The sequence below is a fragment of the Oncorhynchus tshawytscha genome, linkage group LG13 (assembly GCF_018296145.1).
Source record: "Oncorhynchus tshawytscha isolate Ot180627B linkage group LG13, Otsh_v2.0, whole genome shotgun sequence".
Classification (NCBI taxonomy): Eukaryota; Metazoa; Chordata; class Actinopteri; order Salmoniformes; family Salmonidae; genus Oncorhynchus; species Oncorhynchus tshawytscha.
The window spans coordinates 87,325,608-87,353,579 of record NC_056441.1 but is presented as its reverse complement, the minus strand read 5'-3'; the positions used below and the strand labels follow the sequence as shown (position 1 = coordinate 87,353,579).

Sequence of the window (27,972 nt, the reverse complement as noted above, 5' to 3'; positions counted from 1 at the left end):
ACTAGGACTCAATGAGGCAGATAGAGAGGTCCATTAGGGTTACTTCACTAGGACTCAATGAGGCCTCCCCCTCAATGAGGCTCTCTCTGTCTCTCTCTCTCTCTCTCTCTCTACCTCTCTCTCTGTCTCTCTGTCTCTCTCCCTCTCTCTCTCTGTCTCTCTCTGTCTCTCTCTCTCTTTCTACCACTCTCTCTCTCTCTCTGTCTCTCTCTGTCTGTCTCTCTCTCTTTCTACCTCTCTCTCTCTCTACCTCTCTCTCTCTCTACCTCTCTCTCTTTCTCTTTCTACCTCTCTCTCTCACTCTCTCTCTCTCTCTCTATCTCTCTCTCTCTCTCTCTCTCTCTCTCTCTCTCTCTCTCTCTCTCTCTCACTCACTCACTCACACACACTGTACTGTACTCACATACTGGAGAGACTTGGGTCACTCTGTTTTCATTCATATATAATCTGGGTCTATAAGTGTTGAACATCCAAAATATTTTCAGAAATTTAAGCTCAAGCACCAAGGAGATAAAATAGCATTTGTGTGTTACATAAATTGCATAGTTTATTTCACCAAAAATTGTAATTTACAAAAAAACACACTGCAATTTGACATACAATATTACAAACTTACACAATCATATTTATGCTTATATATATTATGTTAAACGAATAGCAAAGAAAAGCTTTGGAATTGGCCTAATCAAGACCCAATTAAGTCTGTGTGACGTGATACCCTTTTGGATTTATCATTTTAAAATGTCAGTGTACTAGCTAGTACACAGTGCAGGTTTTAATCATGAGCAGAGGGACTGCCTAAGTGGCAAATTATCCCTGGTAGATTTTAAAAACAGCATTATTCTGCGGTTCTGGTGAGAACATTTTTAACAAACTCACCCATGTCGAGGGAGCGTGTTCTCCTTGACTCATCACTGAGAATTCCGAGGTGACTTAACCTGTCTTCAACCATTGTTGTCCTAAGGTGAGTTTTGATCCGTTTTTAGAGCTGAGAAGCTTATCTCGCAAGAAGCACTGCTGACTGATGTAACAGAAACCTTACAGAGTCGAAATGGCTCATGGAAGATCTCTTTATAAGGTTCTAGAAACACAACAAAGTCAAGGAGAGTAGACGGCGGTCTGTCTGTTTGATGAACCTCGTGTTTGAGGTCCTCTAAATCTGACTCAAAGGTCTGAGCGAAGGCAAACAAGAGGCTCCTCATTCAAGAATGTTGTCCTCTTTGGGTTGAGAGACTGGACCCCATGCATTATCTCGCAATTCTTCTTTGAAAAACGCCTCTGCAGCTCAGCGGTGAGACTGTCAAGCACCTGATAAAAGACAGCTCTTTGGAAACTCTCACCATCACGTTGGTCTCTACTTCTCTGTCCCTACAGTGCTCATCATCAATGAGTTGGGAAATCTTAAGCTTGTGTCGTTTACACACTGTTTGTACACTTATTTCATAGAACTCTGCAATCTCTTCAACCTCCTTTCCATAGTTCTCCATAGTAACCCTCACTTCTGTAGTCCTGTAATGTGTCTGTAAGGACACCTACTAGATCCACAGCCCTTGCTAGGTCAAGAGAGCTTGATTGGAACATGTCAGAAAGACATTTGGCATCACCAAGCACTTTACAGAAGGTAACCAAAAGCCCTATGAGATGTAAATCTGAGACAGAAGGCCACTTGCCTCCACTGATCTATCACCACTATTCACTAAGTGTGATGTCCTGTAGCACTCTCAGAACTGCTGGAAGCCTGTCCCTCAGATCACGGCATGCCATGTATCTGCATGCCAGCCTTCCATCCGTAAGTCTCCGTAGTTTCCCGGGCTGCTGCTGTGGATACAGCTCTTACTGAACTGCAAGACACTTGAGACGAACGTACGAGCCAGATACAAAAGTTATAAAGCTTCTGCAGGAGAGCAGAAAAAGTGAACTGCCTCAGACACTGATTTTACAGCATCGACAAGAACCACGTTCGAACCCTGTGCATTATAGTGCACATAAAATACACCGTCATAGCCTTGCCCAACCAAGATTATTCCTGTAGTCCAGATCATGTTTTTCAAGGAATTTCAATGATCATTTGTGGTGAGACCTGCTGCATCTAAGCTTTCCGCTGACTGAAAATGTAACAAGCTTTTCGTGGATGTCCCAGGTTGTAACAGTACCTCAGTACTCAATACGGTATAACTAAAGACAGTTGTTATTCTTTCTTTAAATCTTTGGTTTTCATCTACAATAACACTAAAAACGTCACTTTCTTTGACTTCCCTTTTTATTTGACATTGTAACATCTCAGCTCAGCCCTCAACAACTTCGTTCTGGATTTGGTGGCTTGTGTACTTAGCATTGCCACATGCATTCATCCTTTTCATTATGAGAAGGTCATGCTTTGCTATTTCTTCTAAGATTGTCAAAAAAAATGACCCTTGTTGTGACAGTCACCAGACTCTCTGCTCATCAGACTCTCTGCTCATCAGACTCTCGATGACCTCTCTGCTCACCAGACTCTCTGCTCATCAGACTCTCTGCTCCTCAGACTCTCTGCTCCTCAGACTCTCTGCTCATCAGACTCTCTGCTCCTCAGACTCTCTGCTCATCAGACTCTCTGCTCATCAGACTCTCTGCTCATCAGACTCTCTGCTCATCAGACTCGATGACTCTCTGCTCATCAGACTCTCATGACCTCTCTGCTCATCAGACTCTCGATGACCTCTCTGCTCATCAGACTCTCGATGACCTCTCTGCTCATCAGACTCTCAATGACCTCTCTGCTCATCAGACTCTCATGACCTCTCTGCTCATCCGACTCTCAATGACCTCTCTGCTCATCAGACTCTCATGACCTCTCTGCTCATCAGATGACCTTTCTGCTCATCAGACTCTCGATGACCTCTCTGCTCATCAGACTCTCATGACCTCTCTGCTCATCAGACTCTCAATGACCTCTCTGCTCATCAGACTCTCATGACCTCTCTGCTCATCAGACTCTCATGACCTCTCTGCTCATCAGACTCTCAATGACATCTCTGCTCATCAGACTCTCATGACCTTTTTCCTCATCAGACTCTCATGACCTCTCTGCTCATCAGACTCTCAATGACATCTCTGCTCATCAGACTCTCATGACCTTTTTGCTCATCAGACTCTCATGACCTCTCTGCTCATCAGACTCTCAATGACCTCTCTGCTCATCAGACTCTCATGACCTCTCTGCTCATCAGACTCTTATGACCTCTCTGCTCATCAGACTCTCAATGACCTCTCTGCTCATCAGACTCTCATGACCTTTCTGCTCATCAGACTCTCAATGACCTCTCTGCTCATCAGACTCTCATGACCTCTCTGCTCATCCGACTCTCAATGACCTCTCTGCTCATCAGACTCTCATGACCTCTCTGCTCATCAGACTCTCATGACCTTTCTGCTCATCAGACTCTCGATGACCTCTCTGCTCATCAGACTCTCATGACCTCTCTGCTCATCAGACTCTCAATGACCTCTCTGCTCATCAGACTCTCATGACCTCTCTGCTCATCACTCTCATGACCTCTCTGCTCATCAGACTCTCAATGACATCTCTGCTCATCAGACTCTCATGACCTTTTTCCTCATCAGACTCTCATGACCTCTCTGCTCATCAGACTCTCAATGACATCTCTGCTCATCAGACTCTCATGACCTTTTTGCTCATCAGACTCTCATGACCTCTCTGCTCATCAGACTCTCATGACCTCTCTGCTCATCAGACTCTCAATGACCTCTCTGCTCATCAGACTCTCGATGACCTCTCTGCTCATCAGACTCTCATGACCTCTCTGCTCATCAGACTCTCAATGACATCTCTGCTCATCAGACTCTCATGACCTTTTTCCTCATCAGACTCTCATGACCTCTCTGCTCATCAGACTCTCAATGACATCTCTGCTCATCAGACTCTCATGACCTTTTTGCTCATCAGACTCTCATGACCTCTCTGCTCATCAGACTCTCATGACCTCTCTGCTCATCAGACTCTCAATGACCTCTCTGCTCATCAGACTCTCGATGACCTCTCTGCTCATCAGACTCTCATGACCTTTCTGCTCATCAGACTCTCAATGACCTCTCTGCTCATCAGACTCTCATGACCTCTCTGCTCATCAGACTCTCAATGACCTCTCTGCTCATCAGACTCTCATGACCTCTCTGCTCATCAGACTCTCATGACCTTTCTGCTCATCAGACTCTCGATGACCTCTCTGCTCATCAGACTCTCATGACCTCTCTGCTCATCAGACTCTCAATGACCTCTCTGCTCATCGGACTCTCATGACCTCTCTGCTCATCAGACTCTCATGACCTCTCTGCTCATCAGACTCTCAATGACATCTCTGCTCATCAGACTCTCATGACCTTTTTCCTCATCAGACTCTCATGACCTCTCTGCTCATCAGACTCTCAATGACATCTCTGCTCATCAGACTCTCATGACCTTTTTGCTCATCAGACTCTCATGACCTCTCTGCTCATCAGACTCTCATGACCTCTCTGCTCATCAGACTCTCATGACCTCTCTGCTCATCAGACTCTCATGACCTCTCTGCTCATCAGACTCTCAATGACCTCTCTGCTCATCAGACTCTCATGACCTCTCTGCTCATCAGACTCTCATGACCTCTCTGCTCATCAGACTCTCGATGACCTCTCTGCTCATCAGACTCTCATGACCTTTCTGCTCATCAGACTCTCGATGACCTCTCTGCTTTTCTAGTTACAAAAACCTGACTGTGATGTGAAGGCAGATTCAGGTGTATTGGGCAGAGAAAAATTCCTACAGGCGAAACAATAAGTCGAATCTTGATATTCAAGCCATGAATTGACCTTATACAAGGAGCTGTTGAAAGCCCTTTTCCTTAGTACCATGCTGAGTTCTGGGAAACGTTTTCAAACAGGGCTGTACGGGATCTGGATCTTGTAATGTCTGAAATACATGTTAAATAATGGGCTATATCTCTATGGAAATGTTAACGGATCCACAAGATTAGATACTAACAGCTGTTAACTGAAATGTGTAGTTTAAAGTATAGGCCTGTCGTACCATTGGGTGTAGTGTAAAGTATAGTCCTGGCCTACCATTGGGTGTGGTGTAAAGTATAGTCCTGGCCTACCATTGGGTGTAGTGTAAAGTATAGTCCTGGCCTACCATTGGGTGTGGTGTAAAGTATAGTCCTGGCCTACCATTAGGTGTGGTGTAAAGTATAGTCCTGGCCTACCATTGGGTGTAGTGTAAAGTATAGTCCTGGCCTACCATTGGGTGTAGTGTAAAGTATAGTCCTGGCCTACCATTGGGTGTGGTGTAAAGTATAGTCCTGGCCTACCATTGGGTCCTTCTGGAACTGCATATCTGGTGCTTGATGGAGTTGGGAGGGGCCTGATGAAATCACCTGGCAGCTCTGGCTCACTGTCCTGCTCAGAGCCAGAGGTCTCTGTGTCATCCCTTGATAAAGTGGGGAGGGGCTCGATGACATCACTTGGCAGCTCTGGCTCACTGTCTCGCTCAGAGCCAGAGGTATCTGTGTCAACCCTTGAGTTATTAAAGTGACTATGCATAGATAATAACAGAGAGTAGCAGTCGTGTAAAAGAGGGCAATGCAAATAGTCTGGGTAGCCATTTGATTAGATGTTCTGGAGTCTTATGGCTTGGGGGTAGAAGCTGTTTAGAAGCCTCTTGGACCTAGACTTGGTGCTCCGGTACTGCTTGCCATGTGGTAGAGAGAGAACAATCTATGACTAGGGTGGCTGGAGTCTTTGGCCATGTTTAGGGCCTTCCTCTGACACTGCCTAGTATAGAGGTCCTGGATGGCAGGAAGCTTAGCCCCAGTGATGTACTGGGCCGTACGCATTACCCTCTATAGTGCCTTGCGGTCGGAGGCCGAGCAGTTGCCATACCAGGCAGTGATGCACCCTATCAGGATGCTCTCGATGGTGCAGCTGAATCTTTTCAGGATCTGAGGACCCATGCCAAATCTTTTCAGTCTCCTGAAGGGAAATATATTTTGTCGTGCCCTCTTCACGACTGTCTTGGTGTGCTTGGACCATGTTAGTTTGTTGGCGATGTGGACGCCAAGGAACTTGAAGCTATCTACCTGCTCCACTGCAGCCCCGTCGATGAGAATGGGGGTGTGCTTGGTCCTCCTTTTCCTGTATTCCACAATCATCTCATTTGTCTTGATCACATTGAGGGAGAGGTTGTTGTCCCTGCACCACACGGCCAGGTCTCTGACCTCCTTCCCTATAGGCTGTCTCGTCGTTGTTGGTGATCAGGCCTACTACTGTTGTGTCATCGGCAAACTTAATTATAGTGTTGGAGTCATGGCTGGCCGTGCCTGGCCGTGCAGTCATGAGTGAACAGGGAGTACAGGAGGGGACTGAGCACGCACCCCTGAGGGGCTCCGTGTTGAGGATCAGCGTGGCGGATGTGTTGTTACCTACCCTTACCACCTGGGGGCGGCCTGTCAGGAAGTCCAGGATCCAGTTGCAGAGGGAGGTGTTTAATCCCAGAGTCCTTAACGTATTGATGAGCTTTGAGGGCACTATGGTGCTGAACGCTGAGCTGTTATCAATGAACAGCATTCTCACATAGGTGTTCCTTTTGTCCAGGTGGGAAAGGGCAGTGTGGAGTGCGATTTAGGTTGCGTCATCTGTGGACCTGTGGTATGCAAATTGGAGTTGGGTCTAGGGTTTCTGGGATAATGGTGTTGATGTGAGTCATGACCAGCCTTTCAACTTACTTCATGGATACAGACGTGAGTGCTACAGGTTGGTAGTCATTTAGGCAGGTTACGTTAGTGTTCTTGGGCACAGGGACTATGGTGGTCTGCTTGAAACATGTTGGTATTACAGACTCAGACAGGGAGAGATTGAAAATGTCAGTGAAGACACTTGACAGTTGGTCAGCACATGCTCGAATTACGCGTCCTGGTAATCCGTTTGGCCCCGCGGCCTTGAGCATTTTGACCTATTTAAAAGTCTTACTCACATCAGCTGCGGAGAACGTGATCACACAGTCGTCCGGAACAGCTGGTGCTCTCATGCGTGTTTCAGTGTAACTTGCCTCGAAGCGAGCATAGGGTGTAGTTATCACCATTGGTGTAAAGAATTTAAGTAAAAATACTTTAAAGTACTACTTAAGTAGTTTTTTGGGGTATCTGTACTTTAATTTACTATTTATATTTTTCTACTTTAACTTTTAACATTTAAAATTGAACCTTTATTTACTTCACTGCATTCCTAAAGAAAATAATGTACTTTTTGCTCCATATATTTTCCCTGACATCCAAAAGTACTTCTAACATTCCGATTGCTCAGAAGAGCAGGAAATGAGTTCAATTCACACACTTATCAAGAGAACATCCCTGGTCATACTTACTGCCTCTGATCTGGCAGGCTCACTAAACACACATGCTTCGGTTGTGAATTATTTCTGAGTGTTGGCGTGTATCCCTGGTAAAACAGTCTTGTTTGCTTTATGTAAGGAATATGAAATTATTTATACTTTAACTTTTACTTTTGATACTTCAGTATATTTAAAACCAAATACTTTTAGACTTTTACTCAAGTAGTATTTTACTGGGTGACTTTCACTGTTGTTTGAGTCATTTTCTATTAAAGGTATCATGACTTATTCAAGTATGACAATTGGGTACTTTTCCCACCACTGTTTATCACGATATAATCACTATATATGGACATTTGGGGCACATATATGACATTATATGACATTTGGGGCACAGTCCAAGTCTTCAACACATCTGTCAAACAGCAGCAAGGGCATGAATCACAAAGATAACCATTTCTCTTTTCCTTCTCTTGTGTAAATGCCCTCTATGTTTACTGTGGTAGGGCTGGTCTGTAGTGTAAATACCCTCTCTGTTTACTGTGGTAGGGCTGGTCTGTAGTGTAAATACCCTCTCTGTCTACTGTGGTAGGGCTGGTCTGTAGTGTAAATACCCTCTCTGTCTACTGTAGTAGGGCTGGTCTGTAGTGTAAATACCCTCTCTGTCTACTGTGGTGAGGCTGGTCTGTTCTGGTGGTCTGATCTATATAGGGCCTCTGTGTCCGTCCCAAACAGCCAGGAGCAAAAGGAGTATGCTATATAGGGAGCAGATTTGCCATTTGAGACACAGTAAAAGCTGTGGCCGATTGTGATTTCTGTAACGTTAGCAAGTTATACGATGTGTTTCAGCCAGCTAGGGAGGGACGTGTGTTTCAGCCAGCTAGAGAGGGACATGTGTTTCAGCCGGCTAGGGAGGGACGTGTGTTTCAGCCAGCTAGGGAGGGACGTGTGTTTCCGCCAGCTAGGGAGGGACGTGTGTTTCACCCGGGCTAGGGAGGGACATGTGTTTCAGCCAGCTAGGGAGGGACGTGTGTTTCAGCCAGCTAGGGAGGGACGTGTGTTTCAGCCGGGCTAGGGAGGGACATGTGTTTCAGCCAGGTAGGGAGGGACGTGTGTTTCAGCCGGGTTAGGGAGGGACATGTGTTTCAGCCAGCTAGGGAGGGACGTGTGTTTCAGCCGGGCTAGGGAGGGACATGTGTTTCAGCCAGCTAGGGAGGGACGTGTTTCAGCCAGCTAGGGAGGGACGTGTGTTTCAGCCAGCTAGGGAGAGACATGTGTTTTAGCCAGCTAGGGAGGGACGTGTTTCATCCAGCTAGGGAGGGACATGTATTTCAGCCGGCTTTTGGAGGGACATGTTTTCCCCTTTTATTTTGATTTCGTTATGTTAGCGAGGTTAAAAGGCAAGTGGTAAGCTGCTGCTAATGGATGGGTTATGACAGTCCCTGTAAAGAGACTGTTGTTTCCCTTTATAGAGATGAACAAACAACATGGCGTCTAGAGGACCTTCAGGGGCCCATCGGGGCCGTAAAATGTAATTCCGACGTTCTCTTCTTCAACTTCCCCTCTTCAATATTTACAAGTATTAAAGGCCCAAAACATACACACACTGGTACATGCCCACACACACACACACACACACACTGGTACACGCCCACACACACACTGGTACACGCCCACATACACACTGGTACACGCCCACATACACTGGTACACGCCCACACACACACTGGTACACGCCCACACACACACTGGTACACGCCCACACACACACACACACACCGGTACACGCCCACATACACACAGGTACACGCCCACACACACACCGGTACACGCCCACACACACACACTGGTACACGCCCACACACACTGGTACACGCCCACACACACACTGGTACACGCCCACACACACACTGGTACACGCCCACACACACACTGGTACACGCCCACATACACACTGGTACACGCCCACACACACACTGGTACACGCCCACACACACACACACACACACACACTGGTACACGCCCACACACACACTGGTATACGCCCACACACACACTGGTACACGCCCACATACACACTGGTACACGCCCACATACACACTGGTACACGCCCACATACACACTGGTACACACCCACACACACACACACTGGTACACGCCCACATACACACTGGTACACGCCCCACACACACTGGTACACGCCCACACACACTGGTACACGCCCACATACACACTGGTACACGCCCACACACACACTGGTTCACGCCCACACACACACTGGTACACGCCCACACACACACTGGTACACCGACACACACACACTGGTACACGCCCACATACACACTGGTACACGCCCACACACACACACACACACTGGTACACGCATGCACACACCCACACACACACACACTGGTAGGCACACATACACACACACTTAAGTTCATCCCTACATTCTCCTGGGCGGGCCCTGGGGGTGGAAGGGAGAGAGATTGGTGTGTGCGTGTGCGTGCTTGATCTTGAAGGGAGAGATTGGTGCATTGGGGATAGATTTTCAGTAATTAATTAACTCCCATCAACCGGTGGATATAACACGATATAGGCTCAGACCTAAATAGCACCCTATTTCATATTTAGTGCACTACTTTTGACCAGGGTCCATTTTCAAAAGTCGTGCACTATACAGGGAATAGGGTTCCATTTGGGACGCAGGTATAATAAGATATAAGATGCAGAGTTCTGCAGTGTATTAAAACAGGATATTAAAGAACAGGGTATTAATAGAGAACAGGGTATTAAAGAACAGGGTATTAAAGAACAGGGTATTAAAGAACAGGGTATTAAAAAAGAGGGTATTAAATATCAAGGTATTAAAAAACAGGGTATTAAAGAACAGGGTATTAATAAAGAGCAGGGTATCAATAAAGAACAGGGTACTAAAGAACAGGGTATTAATAAAGAGCAGGGTATTAATAAAGAACAGGGTATTAATAAAGAACAGGGTATTAATAAAGAACAGGGTATCAATAAAGAACAGGGTACTAAAGAACAGGGTATTAATAAAGAACAGGGTATTAAAGAACAGGGTATTAAAGAACAGGGTATTAAAAAACAGGGTATTAAATATCAAGGTATTAAAAAACAGGGTATTAAAGAACAGGGTATTAATAAAGAACAGGGTATTAATAAAGAACAGGGTATCAATAAAGAACAGGGTACTAAAGAACAGGGTATTAATAAAGAACAGGGTATTAATAAAGAGCAGGGTATTAATAAAGAACAGGGTATTAATAAAGAGCAGGGTATTAATAAAGAACAGGGTATTAATAAAGAACAGGGTATTAATAAAGAACAGGGTATTAATAAAGAACAGGGTATTAATAAAGAACAGGGTACTAAAGAACAGGGTATTAATAAAGAACAGGGTATTAAAGAACAGGGTATTAATAAAGAGCAGGGTATTAATAAAGAACAGGGTATTAATAAAGAACAGGGTATTAAAGAACAGGGTATTAAAGAACAGGGTATTAAAGAACAGGGTATTAATAAAGAACAGGGTATTAAAGAACAGGGTATTAATAAAGAACAGGGTATTAATAAAGAACATGGTTTTAATAGAGAACAGGGTATTAAAGAACAGGGTTTTAATAGAGAACAGGGTATTAAAGAACAGGGTATTAAAGAACAGGGTATTAAATAACAGGGTATTAAAGAACAGGGTATTACATAACATGACATTAAAGAACAGTATATTAAATAACATGACATTAAAGAACAGTATATTAAATAACATGACATTAAAGAACAGTATATTAAATAACAGTGTATTAAGGAACAGGATATTAAAGAAAAGGATATTACATAACAGTCTATTAAAGAAGTGGACATTAGATAACTGTCATGGCTCCTAGGAGTAGTGGGTGGAGGAGTCAGGCGCAGAGAGCAGGTCACGCCACGCACAAGGGCGCATAAATACCCAGTCCAACAAACAGGTCAAAACTGTCCGGAAAAACGGTATGCACAATAATCCATACACCATGAACACCATTATCTGTACACCATACACCATTATCTGATCAATTAGTCTTCTTAATTAATTATTTATTTATTTTTACCTCTTTCCAAATGTCGTAAATTGTTGGTTATCTGCACGAACCCAGTCTTCACTATGAGTCATCCATACATCAATTGTCTTAAAATAATTTATTTACTAACTAAGTAATTCACAGAAATGCATAAACAAATAGTAGATAGTTACAAGGAAATGATAACGGAGTTCCCCTAGTGGGATAAACCGGCATCGCGGGTTGGTGTACAAAATGGAAGTGGGGGTCGACTGAGATAAGACAACACACAGTTGATAATTATAACAATTAAAATGCTAATCCTTTGCACATGAACACTCACTCATTCGGGAACAATTACAATCAGTATATATATTTACGGTCAGTGTGTCGTTGGGGTCTCTGTTGAAAAGTTTGTTTCTGTTGGAGAGTCTGTCCATCCTCGCTCTCTCTCTCTCTTAGAATGGATAGTTCAGAGTGACATTCATTCATGTCATTATAGAATGGATGTTTCGGCGGTTGTCGGTCTTCGCGTTCAATGATACCGAATTCCTAGCTGCAGACTAGTAATTAAGATCAAAGACTTGTTCTTATTCTGTCGGTATCGTTAGTCTAAGAGTTTAACCACGTGGGATGGTTAAAAGATTCAGCAGTCTGGTCTCAAACCTTGACCCTCTCTTTATCGAGGTTAAGCTGGTCTGCAACATTTGTCCTCTCGTAATTGAGGGAAACATGGTATGTTGAGAAATTCTCAAAGTGGGGGGTTTATTCGGGAGAGCAGAAAAAGCTGCCTCATGACGCCAGGTCCTAACTGTGCACATGGGCGGTCCCAGGATGCCGACCCTAACTGTGCTCATGGGCGGTCCCAGGATGCCGACCCTAACTGTGCTCAGGGGCGGTCCCAGGATGCCGACCCTAACTGTGCTCAGGGGCGGTCCCAGGATGCCGACCCTAACTGTGCTCAGGGGCGGTCCCAGGATGCCGACCCTAACTGTGCTCAGGGGCGGTCCCAGGATGCCGACCGTAACTGGGCTCAAGGGCGGTCCCAGGATGCTGACCCTAACTGTGCTCAGGGGCGGTCCCAGGATGCTGACCCTAACTGGGCTCAGGGGCTGTCCCAGGATGCTGACCCTAACTGTGCTCAGGGGCGGTCCCAGGATGCTGACCCTAACTGGGCTCAGGGGCGGTCCGAGGATGCTGACCCTAACTGGGCTCAGGGGCGGTCCCAGGATGCCGACCCTAACTGTGCTCATGGGCGGTCCGAGGATGCTGACCCTAACTGTGCTCAGGGGCGGTCCCAGGATGCTGACCCTAACTGTGCTCAGGGGCGGTCCCAGGATGCCGACCCTAACTGTGCTCAGGGGCGGTCCCAGGATGCTGACCCTAACTGTGCTCAGGGGCGGTCCCAGGATGCCGACCCTAACTGTGCTCATGGGCGGTCCCAGGATGCCGACCCTAACTGTGCTCATGGGCGGTCCCAGGATGCCGACCCTAACTGTGCTCAGGGGCGGTCCCAGGATGCCGACCCTAACTGTGCTCAGGGGCGGTCCCAGGATGCCGACCCTAACTGTGCTCAGGGGCGGTCCCAGGATGCCGACCCTAACTGTGCTCAGGGGCGGTCCCAGGATGCCGACCCTAACTGTGCTCAGGGGCGGTCCCAGGATGCCGACCCTAACTGTGCTCAGGGGCGGTCCCAGGATGCCGACCCTAACTGTGCTCAGGGGCGGTCCCAGGATGCCGGACTGGGCTCAAGGGCGGTCCCAGGATGCTGACCCTAACTGTGCTCAGGGGCGGTCCCAGGATGCTGACCCTAACTGGGAGGGGCTGTCCCAGGATGCTGACCCTAACTGTGCTCAGGGGCGGTCCCAGGATGCTGACCCTAACTGGGCTCAGGGGCGGTCCCAGGATGCCGACCCTAACTGTGCTCAGGGGCGGTCCCAGGATGCTGACCCTAACTGTGCTCATGGGCGGTCCCAGGATGCTGACCCTAACTGTGCTCAGGAGCGGTCCCAGGATGCCGACCCTAACTGTGCTCAGGGGCGGTCCCAGGATGCCGACCCTAACTGTGCTCAGGGGCGGTCCCAGGATGCTGACCCTAACTGTGCTCAGGGACGGTCCTCTGATTTAGTTCAACTCAAAAGGGAATTGAAGTTTCCTTCATTAAACAGTCCAAAATCACATCACACAATTTTACAAACAGTATCATCCTCACTCATTCATCTTGTACAACAATTAGATGTAAACTTCATATCTGAGGCTATTATATAAACAGCGTTATGGTAATGTGGCCGTATTGCCTCCCATGAGTTTCACAAAATTGTACCAAACGGACCAGTTCGTAGCTGGATTCTTCACCGATCTTTTATACCTTCTCCAGAACATAAATGTTGTTCGGACCTCAAGTTCTGTGAGGTGGAAGAAATTCCTTTGTTCTCTTCTATGAAAACTCTACTCTCTCTCTATACTGTGGCCATGAGGAGATAATCTCCTCCAGGAATTTACGACCTCTCTCTGACCACAGCAGCCTGAGTGTAGGAGACAGGGAGAGGGGGATGGGGCTTGCTGTACCCAAAGAGGGCAATGTCACGACAGTATTAAAGAACAGTGTATTAAAAAACAGAATATTTGTCACGCCCTGACCACAAAGAGCTGTTTATTCTCTATGTTGGTTAGGTCGGGGTGTGATTATGGGTGGATTATCTAGGTGAATTGTATGTCTATGTTGGCCTGGTGTGGTTCCCAATCAGAGGCAGCTGTTTATCGTTGTCTCTGATTGGGAATCATATTTAGGTAGCCATTTCCCCTGTCATGTTCTGAGCTTAGTTCCTTTGTTTTGTCTTTCTTTTAGTATGGTCAGGGCTTGAGTTGGGGTGGGCAGTCTGTTCTTTTTTCTATAATTTGGGATTTATGTGTTTGGCCTGGTATGGTTCTCAATCAGAGGCAGCTGTCAATCGTTGTCCCTGATTGAGAACCATACTTAGGTAGCCTGGTTGTCCCTGATTGAGAACCACACTTAGGTAGCCTGGTTGTCCCTGATTGAGAACCATACTTAGGCAGCCTGGTTGTCCCTGATTGAGAACCATACTTAGGCAGCCTGGTTGTCCCTGATTGAGAACCATACTTAGGTAGCCTGGTTGTCCCTGATTGAGAACCATACTTAGGCAGCCTGGTTGTCCCTGATTGAGAACCACACTTAGGCAGCCTGGTTGTCCCTGATTGAGAACCACACTTAGGCAGCCTGGTTGCGCCTGATTGAGAACCACACTTAGGCAGCCTGGTTGGCCCTGATTGAGAACCATACTTAGGCAGCCTGGTTGTCCCTGATTGAGAACCATACTTAGGTAGCCTGGTTGTCCCTGATTGAGAACCATACTTAGGCAGCCTGGTTGTCCCTGATTGAGAACCATACTTAGGTAGCCTGGTTGTCCCTGATTGAGAACCATACTTAGGTAGCCTGGTTGTCCCTGATTGAGAACCATACTTAGGTAGCCTGGTTGTCCCTGATTGAGAACCATACTTAGGCAGCCTGGTTGTCCCTGATTGAGAACCATACTTAGGCAGCCTGGTTGTCCCTGATTGAGAACCATACTTAGGCAGCCTGGTTGTCCCTGATTGAGAACCATACTTAGGTAGCCTGGTTGTCCCTGATTGAGAACCATACTTAGGTAGCCTGGTTGTCCCTGATTGAGAACCATACTTAGGCAGCCTGGTTGTCTCTGATTGAGAACCATACTTAGGTAGCCTGGTTGTCCCTGATTGAGAACCATACTTAGGCAGCCTGGTTGTCCCTGATTGAGAACCATACTTAGGTAGCCTGGTTGTCCCTGATTGAGAACCATACTTAGGCAGCCTGGTTGTCCCTGATTGAAGAACCATTGAGAACCACTTAGGCAGCCTGGTTGTCCCTGATTGAGAACCATACTTAGGCAGCCTGGTTGTCCCTGATTGAGAACCATACTTAGGTAGCCTGGTTGTCCCTGATTGAGAACCATACTTAGGTAGCCTGGTTGTCCCTGATTGAGAACCATACTTAGGCAGCCTGGTTGTCCTGATTGAGAACCATACTTAGGCAGCCTGGTTGTTGTCCTGATTGAGAACCATACTTAGGTAGCCTGGTTGTCCCTGATTGAGAACCATACTTAGGTAGCCTGGTTGTCCCTGATTGAGAACCATACTTAGGCAGCCTGGTTGTCCCTGATTGAGAACCATACTTAGGCAGCCTGGTTTCACCCTTTGAGTTGTTGATTATTTTCTGTTCTGTGTTTTGCTTCACTGTTCAGGACTTTTGTCGTTTTATTGTTTTTGTTCATGTGTTCAGTATTCGTAGTAAATACAATATGGACACCTACCACGCTGCGCATTGGTCTGACATGTCTTACTCCTCGTCTGAGGAGGATGAAGACAAGCGTTACATCCCCATTGTGCTTGGTGGGATCTTGTCTAGGTACAGTTGCCTGCGAGAACTATTTTGAGCTTCACGTTTCGTTTGTTCGCTTCATTGTTTTTGTTTTTTGAGTTTTCTCTTCCTAATAAAAGGGATGGAAACATACCACACTGCATCTTGGTCCAAGGACAGGATATTAAGAAACAGGATATTAAGAAACAGGATATTAAGAAACAGGATATTAAGAAACAGGATATTAAGAAACAGGATATTAAGTAACAGGATATTAAGAAACAGGATATTAAGAAACAGGATATTAAGAAACAGGATATTAAGTAACAGTATATTAAAGAAATGGATATTAAGTAACAGGATATTTCTGTTGTTTTGAATTTGGCGCCCTGCACTTTCACTGGCTGTTGTCATGTCGATCCCGTTAGCGGGATTCAAGCCATAAGAAGTTTTTAACAACAGGATATTTAGTAACAGGATATTAAATAACAGTGCATTCAAGAAGAGTGTTTTTATCTGGGGATTTCCATTCTACTTCCTCTGTCTCCCTCCACCTCTCTTCCTCCACCTCTCTCCCTCCACCTTTCTTCCTCCACCTCTCTTCCTCCATCTCTCTCCCTCCACCTCTCTCCCTCCACCTTTCTTCCTCCACCTCTCTTCCTCCACCTCTCTCCCTCCACCTTTCTTCCTTCACCTCTCTCCCTCCACCTCTCTTCCTCCACCTTTCTTCCTCCAGCTTTCTTCCTTCACCTCTCTCCCTCCACCTCTCTCCCTCCACCTTTCTCCCTCCACCTTTCTTCCTCCACCTTTCTTCATTCACCTTTCTTCCTCCACCTCTCTTCCTCCACCTCTCTCCCTCCACCTTTCTTCCTCCACCTCTCTCCCTCCACCTTTCTTCCTCCACCTCTCTCCCTCCACCTTTCTTCCTTCACCTCTCTCCCTCCACCTTTCTTCCTTCACCTCTCTCCCTCCACCTTTCTTCCTTCACCTCTCTCCCTCCACCTTTCTTCCTTCACCTCTCCCTCCACCTTTCTTCCTCCACCTCTCTCCCTCCACCTTTCTTCCTCCACCTTTCTTCCTCCACCTCTCTCCCTCCACCTTTCTCCCTCCACCTCTCTTCCTCCACCTCTCTTCCTCCACCTCTCTCCCTCCACCTCTCTCCCTCCACCTCTCTCCCTCCACCTCTCTTCCTCCACCTCTCTCCCTCCACCTCTCTCCCTCCACCTCTCTCCCTCCACCTTTCTCCCTCCACCTTTCTTCCTCCACCTTTCTTCCTTCACCTTTCTTCTCCACCTCTCTTCCTCCACCTCTCTCCCTCCACCTTTCTTCCTCCACCTCTCTCCCTCCACCTTTCTTCCTCCACCTCTCTCCCTCCACCTTTCTTCCTCCACCCTTCACCTCTCTCCCTCCACCTTTCTTCCTTCACCTCTCTCCCTCCACCTTTCTTCCTCCACCTCTCTCCCTCCACCTTTCTTCCTCCACCTCTCTCCCTCCACCTTTCTTCCTCCACCTTTCTTCCTCCACCTCTCTCCCTCCTCCTTTCTTCCTCCACCTCTCTTCCTCCACCTCTCTTCCTCCACCTCTCTCCCTCCACCTCTCTCCCTCCACCTCTCTCCCTCCACCTCTCTTCCTCCACCTCTCTCCCCTCCACCTCTCTCCCTCCACCTCTCTCCCTCCACCTTTCTTCCTCCACCTCTCTCCCTCCACCTCTCTCCCTCCACCTCTCTTCCTCCACCTTTCTTCCTCCACCTCTCTCCCTCCACCTCTCTTCCTCCACCTTTCCTCCACCTTTCTGTCTTCACTCTCTCCTGTTTCATCGTTCTCCCTCTTTCGTTCCTCTCTCCCTATTCCTATTCCTATTCCTCACCTTTCTTCCTTCACCTCTCTCCCTCCACCTTTCTTCCTCCACCTCTCTCCCTCCACCTTTCTTCCTCCACCTTTCTTCCTCCACCTCTCTCCCTCCTCCTTTCTTCCTCCACCTCTCTTCCTCCACCTCTCTTCCTCCACCTCTCTCCCTCCACCTCTCTCCCTCCACCTCTCTCCCTCCACCTTTCTTCCTCCACCTTTCTCCCCTCCACCTCTCTCCCTCCACCTCTCTTCCTCCACCTTTCTTCCTCCACCTCTCTCCCTCCACCTCTCTTCCTCCACCTTTCCTCCACCTTTCTGTCTTCACTCTCTCCTGTTTCATCGTGAACTTCCTTCCCTCCCCTCTTCTCACTCTCCCTCCCTCCCTCCTCCCTCCCTCCTCCCCTCCTCCTCTCTCTCCCTCCCTCTCACCTCCAGGCACCTCAGGCGTGTCTCCCTCCCCTCCTCTTTTCTCACCAGTGATGTGGTATTATGTCTCTCCCTCTTTCGTTCCTCCCTCCCTATTCCTCTTCCCTTTCTTTCTCCCTTTTGCCGTCTCTCCTCTCACCCTCATCCTCTTTGCTGTTCCCCCCTCCCCTCTCTCTTTCCCTCTATTACCCTCATCCTCTTTACTGCTCTCCATCCATCTCTCCCCTCCCCTCTCTCTTTACCCCTCTGCTCTCACCCTCATCCTCTTTGTTGCTCTCCCCTCCCCTCTCTCTTTCCCTCTCTCTCCTCTTTCACCCTCATCCTCTTTGCTGCTCTCATCCATCTCTCTCTTTCCCTCTCTCTCCTCTTTCACCCTCATCCTCTTTGCTGCTCTCCATCCATCTCTCTCTTTCCCTCTCTCTTTCCCTCTATTACCCTCATCCTCTTTACATGGTAAAGCTCTCCCCTCCCTCTCTCTTTCCCTATATTACCCTCATCCTCTTTGTTGCTCTCAGTGTAGACAGTGAAGCGTGGTAAAACCCCCTCTCTCTTTCCCTCTCTCTCCTCTTTCACCCTCATCCTCTTTGCTGCTCTCCATCCTTTCCTCTCTCTTTCCCTCTACCACCCTCATCCTCTTTGCATCTCTTCCATCTCTCTCTTTAGCTCTCTCTTTCACCTCTCCTCTTTGCTGCTCTCCACCCTCATCCTTTCCCTCTATTACCCTCATCCTTTGCTGCTCTCCATCCATCTCTCTCTTTCCCTCTCTCTTTCCCTCTATTACCCTCATCCTCTTTGCTGCTCTCCATCCATCTCTCTCTTTCCCACTCTCTTTCCCTCTATTACCCTCATCCTCTTTGCTGCTCTCCCCTCCCCTCTAAAACCCCTCCCCTCCCCTCTCCTCTCTCTTTCCCTCTCTCTTTCCCACTCTCTTTCCCTCTCTCCTTTTCACCCTCACCTCATCCTCTGCTGGGGAGAATAAGATGATATGCGTAAAAAGACACATTTCTGTTGCTCTTGTAGTAAATGGACAATAAAGTAATCTTCCCTCCCCTCTCTCTCTTTCTCACTAGCTCTCCCTCCCTCCCTCCCTCCCTCCCTCCCTCCCTCCCTCTCTCTCTCTCCCTCTCCCTCTCTCCTCCAGGCACCATCGAGGCGTGTCTGAGCCACCTGTTGAAGCGGCGAGCGGCGGGCTTCCTGCGTAGCGACAAGATCGCAGCCCTTTTCACCAAGATCGGCAAGGTGAACGCCACGGCGGGAGAGGTGTGTCAGAAGGTCCAGGAGCAGCTCACACAGCAGGCAGAGGTCACCAGGTACCGATTGACCTACTCTATGACCTTTGAACTTTTACCCCTTACACCTGACCTCATAGCACTACCATCCAAAACCACAACCGGAGAAATACAGGAAAAATATGGGAATTCAGTGATGTGGTATTATGTAGCTATACATCTATGGTCTCATGTTTTACTTCCCTATTTACACACCTTCACTGACAGTGTAGCATGGTAAAACCACACAGTGTAGCATGGTATAACCACACAGTGTAGCATGGTAAAACCACACAGTGAAGAGACAGTGTAGCATGGTAAAACCACACAGTGTAGCATGGTAAAACCACACAGTGTAGCATGGTAAAACCACACAGTGTAGCATGGTAAAACCACACAGTGTAGCATGGTAAAACCACACAGTGTAGCATGGTAAAACCACACAGTGTAGCATGGTAAAACCACACAGTGTAGCATGGTAAAACCACACAGTGTAGCATGGTAAAACCACACAGTGTAGCATGGTAAAACCACACAGTGTAGCATGGTAAAACCACACAGTGTAGCATGGTAAAACCACACAGTGTAGCGTGGTAAAACCACACAGTGAAGAGACAGTGTAGCATGGTAAAACCACACAGTGAAGAGACAGTGTAGCATGGTAAAACCACACAGTGAATAGACAGTGTAGCATGGTAAAACCACACAGTGAAGAGACAGTGTAGCGTGGTAAAACCACACAGTGTAGCATGGTAAAACCACACAGTGAAGAGACAGTGTAGCGTGGTAAAACCACACAGTGTAGACAGTGTAGCATGGTAAAACCACACAGTGAAGAGACAGTGTAGCATGGTAAAACCACACAGTGAAGAGACAGTGTAGCATGGTAAAACCACACAGTGAAGAGACAGTGTAGCATGGTAAAACCACACAGTGAAGAGACAGTGTAGCATGGTAAAACCACACAGTGAAGAGACAGTGTAGCATGGTAAAACCACACAGTGAAGAGACAGTGTAAAACCAGCAGTGGTAGCATGGTAAAACCACACAGTGAAGAGACAGTGTAGCGTGGTAAAACCACACAGTGTAGACAGTGTAGCATGGTAAAACCACACAGTGAAGAGACAGTGTAGCATGGTAAAACCACACAGTGAAGAGACAGTGTAGCATGGTAAAACCACACAGTGAAGAGACAGTGTAGCATGGTAAAACCACACAGGGTGGTCACCCATAAAATTATTAAATTAATTCAAAAGTTATACAAACATGTCCAAACCCCTTGTCTCTACCATATATGGTTAAAAAGTTACCGATGATTTACTCTATGAGAATTTAGCAGGATTTAGAATGAACTGAATGACATCACAGCACGATCAAAATGTGGTGACTGCTCCATAGAACCCTGTGACACTGCTCCATAGAACCCTGTGACACTGCTCCATAGAACCCTGTGACACTGCTCCATAGAACCCTGTGACAATGCTCCATAGAACCCTGTGACACTGCTCCATAGAACCCTGTGACACTGCTCCATAGAACCCTGTGACACTGCTCCATAGAACCCTGTGACAATGCTCCATAGAACCCTGTGACACTGCTCCATAGAACCCTGTGACACTGCTCCATAGAACCCTGTGACACTGCTCCATAGAACCCTGTGACACTGCTCCATAGAACCCTGTGACACTGCTCCATAGAACCCTGTGACACTGCTCCATAGAACCCTGTGACACTGCTCCATAGAACCCTGTGACACTGCTCCATAGAACCCTGTGACACTGCTCCATAGAACCCTGTGACACTGCTCCATAGAAGCCTGTGACACTGCTCCATAGAACCCTGTGACACTGCTCCATAGAACCATGTGACACTGCTCCATAGAACCCTGTGACACTGCTCCATAGAACCCTGTGACACTGCTCCATAGAACCCTGTGACACTGCTCCATAGAACCCTGTGACACTGCTCCATAGAACCCTGTGACACTGCTCCATAGAACCCTGTGACACTGCTCCATAGAACCCTGTGACACTGCTCCATAGAACCATGTGACACTGCTTCATAGAACCCTGTGACACTGCTCCATAGAACCCTGTGACACTGCTCCATAGAACCATGTGACACTGCTCCATAGAACCCTGTGACACTGCTCCATAGAACCCTGTGACACTGCTCCATAGAACCCTGTGACCATAGAAACCTGTGACTGCTCCATAGAACCCTGTGACACTGCTCCATAGAACCCTGTGACTGCTCCATAGAACCCTGTGACACTGCTCCATAGAACCCTGTGACACTGCTCCATAGAACCCTGTGACTGCTCCATAGAACCATGTGACACTGCTCCATAGAACCCTGTGACACTGCTCCATAGAACCCTGTGACACTGCTCCATAGAACCCTATGACACTGCCCCATAGAACTCTGTGACTGCTCCATAGAACCCTGTAACACTGCTCCATAGAACCCTGTGACCATAGAACCCTGTGACTGCTCCATAGAACCCTGTGACACTGATCCATAGAACCCTGTGACACTGCTCCATAGAACCCTGTGACACTGATCCATAGAACCATGTGACACTGCTCCATAGAACCCTGTGACACTGATCCATAGAACCATGTGACACTGCTCCATAGAACCATGTGACACTGATCCATAGAACCATGTGACACTGCTCCATAGAACCCTGTGACTGCTCCATAGAACCCTGTGACACTGCTCCATAGAACCCTGTGACCATAGAACCCTGTGACTGCTCCATAGAACCCTGTGACACTGCTCCATAGAACCCTGTGACACTGCTCCATAGAACCCTGTGACTGCTCCATAGAACCCTGTGACACTGCTCCATAGAACCCTGTGACACTGCTCCATAGAACCCTGTGACTGCTCCATAGAACCCTGTGATACTGCTCCATAGAACCCTGTGACACTGCTCCATAGAACCCTGTGACACTGCTCCATAGAACCCTGTGACCATAGAACCCTGTGACTGCTCCATAGAACCCTGTGACACTGCTCCTTAGAACCCTGTGACACTGCTCCATAGAACCCTGTGACTGCTCCATAGAACCCTGTGACACTGCTCCATAGAACCCTGTGACACTGCTCCATAGAACCCTGTGACTGCTCCATAGAACCATGTGACACTGCTCCATAGAACCCTGTGACACTGCTCCATAGAACCCTGTGATACTGCTCCATAGAACCCTATGACACTGCTCCATAGAACTCTGTGACTGCTCCATAGAACCCTGTAACACTGCTCCATAGAACCCTGTGACCATAGAACCCTGTGACTGCTCCATAGAACCCTGTGACACTGATCCATAGAACCCTGTGACACTGCTCCATAGAACCCTGTGACACTGATCCATAGAACCCTGTGACACTGCTCCATAGAACCCTGTGACACTGATCCATAGAACCATGTGACACTGATCCATAGAACCCTGTGACACTGCTCCATAGAACCCTGTGACACTGCTCCATAGAACCCTGTGACTGCTCCATAGAACCCTGTGACACTGCTCCATAGAACCCTGTGACCATAGAACCCTGTGACTGCTCCATAGAACCCTGTGACACTGCTCCATAGAACCCTGTGACACTGCTCCATAGAACCCCGTAACACTGCTCCGAGGCAGAACTCAGTTAACTTCGAATGTCAACTGACAAGTTAACTAGTGGCTGCAGGTTTGTGAGTGAAAACATGTCTTTTTCTAAATGAAATCCACTGAATACAAACTAAATGGGGACTAAATATATATTTATTTACAAAGATAACAGACTGAATATCAATATCCACCCTCTGTGGAGACAACCTGTTCCTGTTTTCATTGTGTATTTCTGAGTCTTTCCCTTTAAATCGCCATAGAAACGGCCCCTCTCAATGTAGATTGGTTGCGGTTACAGACAATGAAAGCCAAGGATCTGGAGGTGGAAATGACAAAAGTATCAAGTTGATTTTGATTGGTCCAACCAGCTGTAAATTACTTCGAATGGTACCACCTCCCAACACCAAATATGGAAGAGATACAACAGAGAGTGGTGCAGTCTTAACTCTCAACGGTCACAGCAAATGAACGTTCTTTATTCCATCAACACTGTCAAGTACAGGTATATTAACGTTATAATATTATAGAGAATAATCTAACGATTCATTCTAGGTCATTTATAATGACATGGGGCAAAGAAAACTATGTTTTGACATTCATTTCATAGCACCCTCTTGAATTGCTCTGTTTTTCTCTATCAAATCAAAATCAAATCAAATCAAATTTTATTTGTCACATACACATGGTTAGCAGATGTTAATGCGAGTGTAGCGAAATGCTTGTGCTTCTAGTTCCGACAATGCAGTAATAACCAACAAGTAATCTAACTAACAATTCCAAAACTACTGTCCTATACACAGTGTAAGGGGATAAAGAATATGTACATAAGGATATATGAATGAGTGATGGTACAGAGCAGCATAGGCAAGATACAGTAGATGGTATCGAGTACAGTATATACATATGAGATGAGTATGTAAACAAAGTGGCATAGTTAAAGTGGCTAGTGATACATGTATTACATAAGGATGCAGTCGATGATATAGAGTACAGTATATACGTATGCATAAGAGATGAATAATGTAGGGTAAGTAACATTATATAAGGTAGCATTGTTTAAAGTGGCTAGTGATATATTTACATTTCCCATCAATTCCCATTATTAAAGTGGCTGGAGTTGAGTCAGTGTCCGTGTCAGTGTGTTGGCAGCAGCCACTCAATGTTAGTGGTGGCTGTTTAACAGTCTGATGGCCTTGAGATAGAAGCTGTTTTTCAGTCTCTCGGTCCCAGCTTTGATGCACCTGTACTGACCTCGCCTTCTGGATGATAGCGGGGTGAACAGGCAGTGGCTCGGGTGGTTGATGTCCTTGATGATCTTTATGGCCTTCCTGTAACATCGGGTGGTGTAGGTGTCCTGGAGGGCAGGTAGTTTGCCCCGGTGATGCGTTGTGCAGACCTCACTACCCTCTGGAGAGCCTTACGGTTGTGGGCGGAGCAGTTGCCGTACCAGGCGGTGATACAGCCCGCCAGGATGCTCTCGATTGTGCATCTGTAGAAGTTTGTGAGTGCTTTTGGTGACAAGCCGAATTTCTTCAGCCTCCTGAGGTTGAAGAGGCGCTGCTGCGCCTTCTTCACGATGCTGTCTGTGTGAGTGGACCAATTCAGTTTGTCTGTGATGTGTATGCCGAGGAACCTAAAACTTGCTACCCTCTCCACTACTGTTCCTACGATGTGGATAGGGGGGTGTTCCCTCTGCTGTTTCCTGAAGTCCACAATCATCTCCTTAGTTTTGTTGACGTTGAGTGTGAGGTTATTTTCCTGACACCACACTCCGAGGGCCCTCACCTCCTCCCTGTAGGCCGTCTCGTCGTTGTTGGTAATCAAGCCTACCACTGTTGTGTCGTCCGCAAACTTGATGATTGTGTTGGAGGCGTGCGTGGCCACGCAGTCGTGGGTGAACAGGGAGTACAGGAGAGGGCTCAGAACGCACCCTTGTGGGGCCCCAGTGTTGAGGATCAGCGGGGTGGAGATGTTGTTGCCTACCCTCACCACCTGGGGGCGGCCCGTCAGGAAGTCCAGTACCCAGTTGCACAGGGCGGGGTCGAGACCCAGGGTCTCGAGCTTGATGATGAGCTTGGAGGGTACTATGGTGTTGAATGCCGAGCTGTAGTCGATGAACAGCATTATCACATAGGTATTCCTCTTGTCCAGATGGGTTAGGGCAGTGTGCAGTGTGGTTGAGATTGCATCGTCTGTGGACCTATTTGGGCGGTAAGCAAATTGGAGTGGGTCTAGGGTGTCAGGTAGGGTGGAGGTGATATGGTCCTTGACTAGTCTCTCAAAGCACTTCATGATGACGGAAGTGAGTGCTACGGGGCGGTAGTCGTTTAGCTCAGTTACCTTAGCTTTCTTGGGAACAGGAACAATGGTGGCCCTCTTGAAGCATGTGGGAACAGCAGACTGGTATAGGGATTGATTGAATATGTCCGTAAACACACCGGCCAGCTGGTCTGCGCATGCTCTGAGGGCGCGGCTGGGGATGCGGTCTGGGCCTGCAGCCTGGTGAGGGTTAACACGTTTAAATGTCTTACTCACCTCGGCTGCAGTGAAGGAGAGTCCGCATGTTTTCGTTGCAGGCCGTGTCAGTGGCACTGTATTGTCCTCAAAGCGGGCAAAAAAGTTATTTAGTCTGCCTGGGAGCAAGACATCCTGGTCCGTGACTGGGCTGGATTTGTTCTTGTAGTCCGTGATTGACTGTAGACCCTGCCACATGCCTCTTGTGTCTGAGCCGTTGAATTGAGATTCTACTTTGTCTCTGTACTGACGCTTAGCTTGTTTGATAGCCTTGCGGAGGGAATAGCTGCACTGTTTGTATTCGGTCATGTTACCAGTCACCATGCCCTGATTAAAAGCAGTGGTTCGCGCTTTCAGTTTCACGCGAATGCTGCCATCAATCCACGGTTTCTGGTTAGGGAATGTTTTAATCGTTGCTATGGGAACGACATCTTCAATGCACGTTCTAATGAACTCGCACACCGAATCAGCGTATTCGTCAATATTGTTATCTGACGCAATACGAAACATATCCCAGTCCACGTGATGGAAGCAGTCTTGGAGTGTGGAGTCAGCTTGGTCGGACCAGCGTTGGACAGACCTCAGCGTGGGAGCCTCTTGTTTTAGTTTCTGTCTGTCGGCAGGGATCAACAAAATGGAGTCGTGGTCAGCTTTTCCGAAAGGAGGGCGGGGCAAGGCCTTGTATGCGTCGCGGAAGTTAGAGTAACAATGATCCAAGGTTTTTCCACCCCTGGTTGCGCAATCGATATGCTGATAAAATTTAGGGAGTCTTGTTTTCAGATTAGCCTTGTTAAAATCCACAGCTACAATGAATGCAGCCTCCGGATAAATGGATTCCAGTTTGCAAAGAGTCAAATAAAGTTCGTTCAGAGCCATCGATGTGTCTGCTTGGGGGGGGATATATACGGCTGTGATTATAATCGAAGAGAATTCTCTTGGTAGATAATGCGGTCTACATTTGATTGTGAGGAATTCTAAATCAGGTGAACAGAAGGATTTGAGTTCCTGTATGTTTCTTTCGTCACACCATGTCTCGTTAGCCATAAGGCATACGCCCCCGCCCCTCTTCTTACCAGAAAGATGCTTGTTTCTGTCGGCGCGATGCGTGGAGAAACCCGCTGGCTGCACCGCCTCGGATAGCGTCTCTCCAGTGAGCCATGTTTCCGTGAAGCAAAGAACGTTACAGTCTCTGATGTCCCTCTGGAATGCTAACCTTGCTCGGATTTCATCAACCTTGTTGTCAAGAGACTGGACATTGGCGAGAAGAATGCTAGGGAGTGGTGCACAATGTGCCCGTTTCCGGAGTCTGACCAGAAGACCGCCTCGTTTCCCTCTTTTTCGGAGTCGTTTTTTGGGTCGCCTAATAGGATCCATTCTGTTGTCCCGGTTGAAAGGCAGAACACAGGATCCGCGTCGCGAAAAACATATTCTTGGTCGTACTGATGGTGAGTTGACGCTGATCTTATATTCAGTAGTTCTTCTCGACTGTATGTAATGAAACCTAAGATGACCTGGGGTACTAATGTAAGAAATAACACGTAAAAAAACAAAAAACTGCATAGTTTCCTAGGAACGCGAAGCGAGGCGGCCATCTCTGTCGGCGCCGGAAGTCAAAGTCTACATTGTACAGCAGTGAGTGAACACCCTATACACAGTGAAGAAGACTAACTAAATCAATATTGGGGAGTCTCTTCCTACACCTGTCCAGGTGTGTGTTTACCCAAGCCCAGCGTCTATTTGTGTGTACACACACACACACAATTCGATAAGCTGCAACACATGGCCACTGAGCACTCTGGGACTGAGAGGGAAGCTGGGCTTAATGGAGGAAGAGATGGGGGGAGGGGGTTGGGGCAGAGAACACACACACACACACACTCTTCCTGTATCTCCTCCCTCCTCTCATCTTGTCTTGTCACAGTCATACAGCTGTGAATGTAGAAACAGAATATGTAGATTCTATTGTAGATTCTATTGTAGAGCGATGTGGTTCTACTAGTGTGCCTGTGGTGACTGGGGCTGTGTCCCAAATGAAATGTTGTTTAGTGGTATATAGCTGTATCGCCCCCGAGCACCCCCTCCAATAACACATCACACTCAATCTCCCCGAACCTCTCCTCTCCTCTCCTCCCACACCACACCTCTCCTCACCTCACCTCCCCCACCTCTCCTCACCAACCGCACCTCTCCTCACCCACCGCACCTCTCCTCACCTCCCCCACCTCTCCTCTCCTCACCTCCCCCACCTCCCCCACCTCTCCTCTCCTCACCTCCCCCACCTCTCCTCTCCTCCTCACCTCCCCCACCTCTTCTCTCCTCACCTTCCCCACCTCTCCTCTCCTCACCTCCCCCACCTCTCCTCACCTCCCCCACCGCACTCCTCCTTTCCTCACCTCCCCCACCCCACCTCTCCTCACCTCCCCCACCGCACCTCTCCGCACCCTCCCCCCCCACCTCACCTCCTCACCTCCCCCAC

The 27,972-nt window shown here is 47.7% G+C and overlaps 1 protein-coding gene across 1 annotated transcript in view; it reads left to right on the top strand.

The window, feature by feature from the left end:
- The window catches only part of LOC112238924 (small G protein signaling modulator 2), a 221,883-nt gene that overhangs the window by 69,078 nt on the left and 124,833 nt on the right, over window positions 1-27,972 (top strand). Inside the window, exon 3 of the mRNA XM_042294977.1 lies at window positions 19,236-19,404. Within this exon, the coding sequence (XP_042150911.1) occupies window positions 19,236-19,404 (169 nt within the window). The remainder of the gene's footprint in view (window positions 1-19,235; window positions 19,405-27,972) is intronic.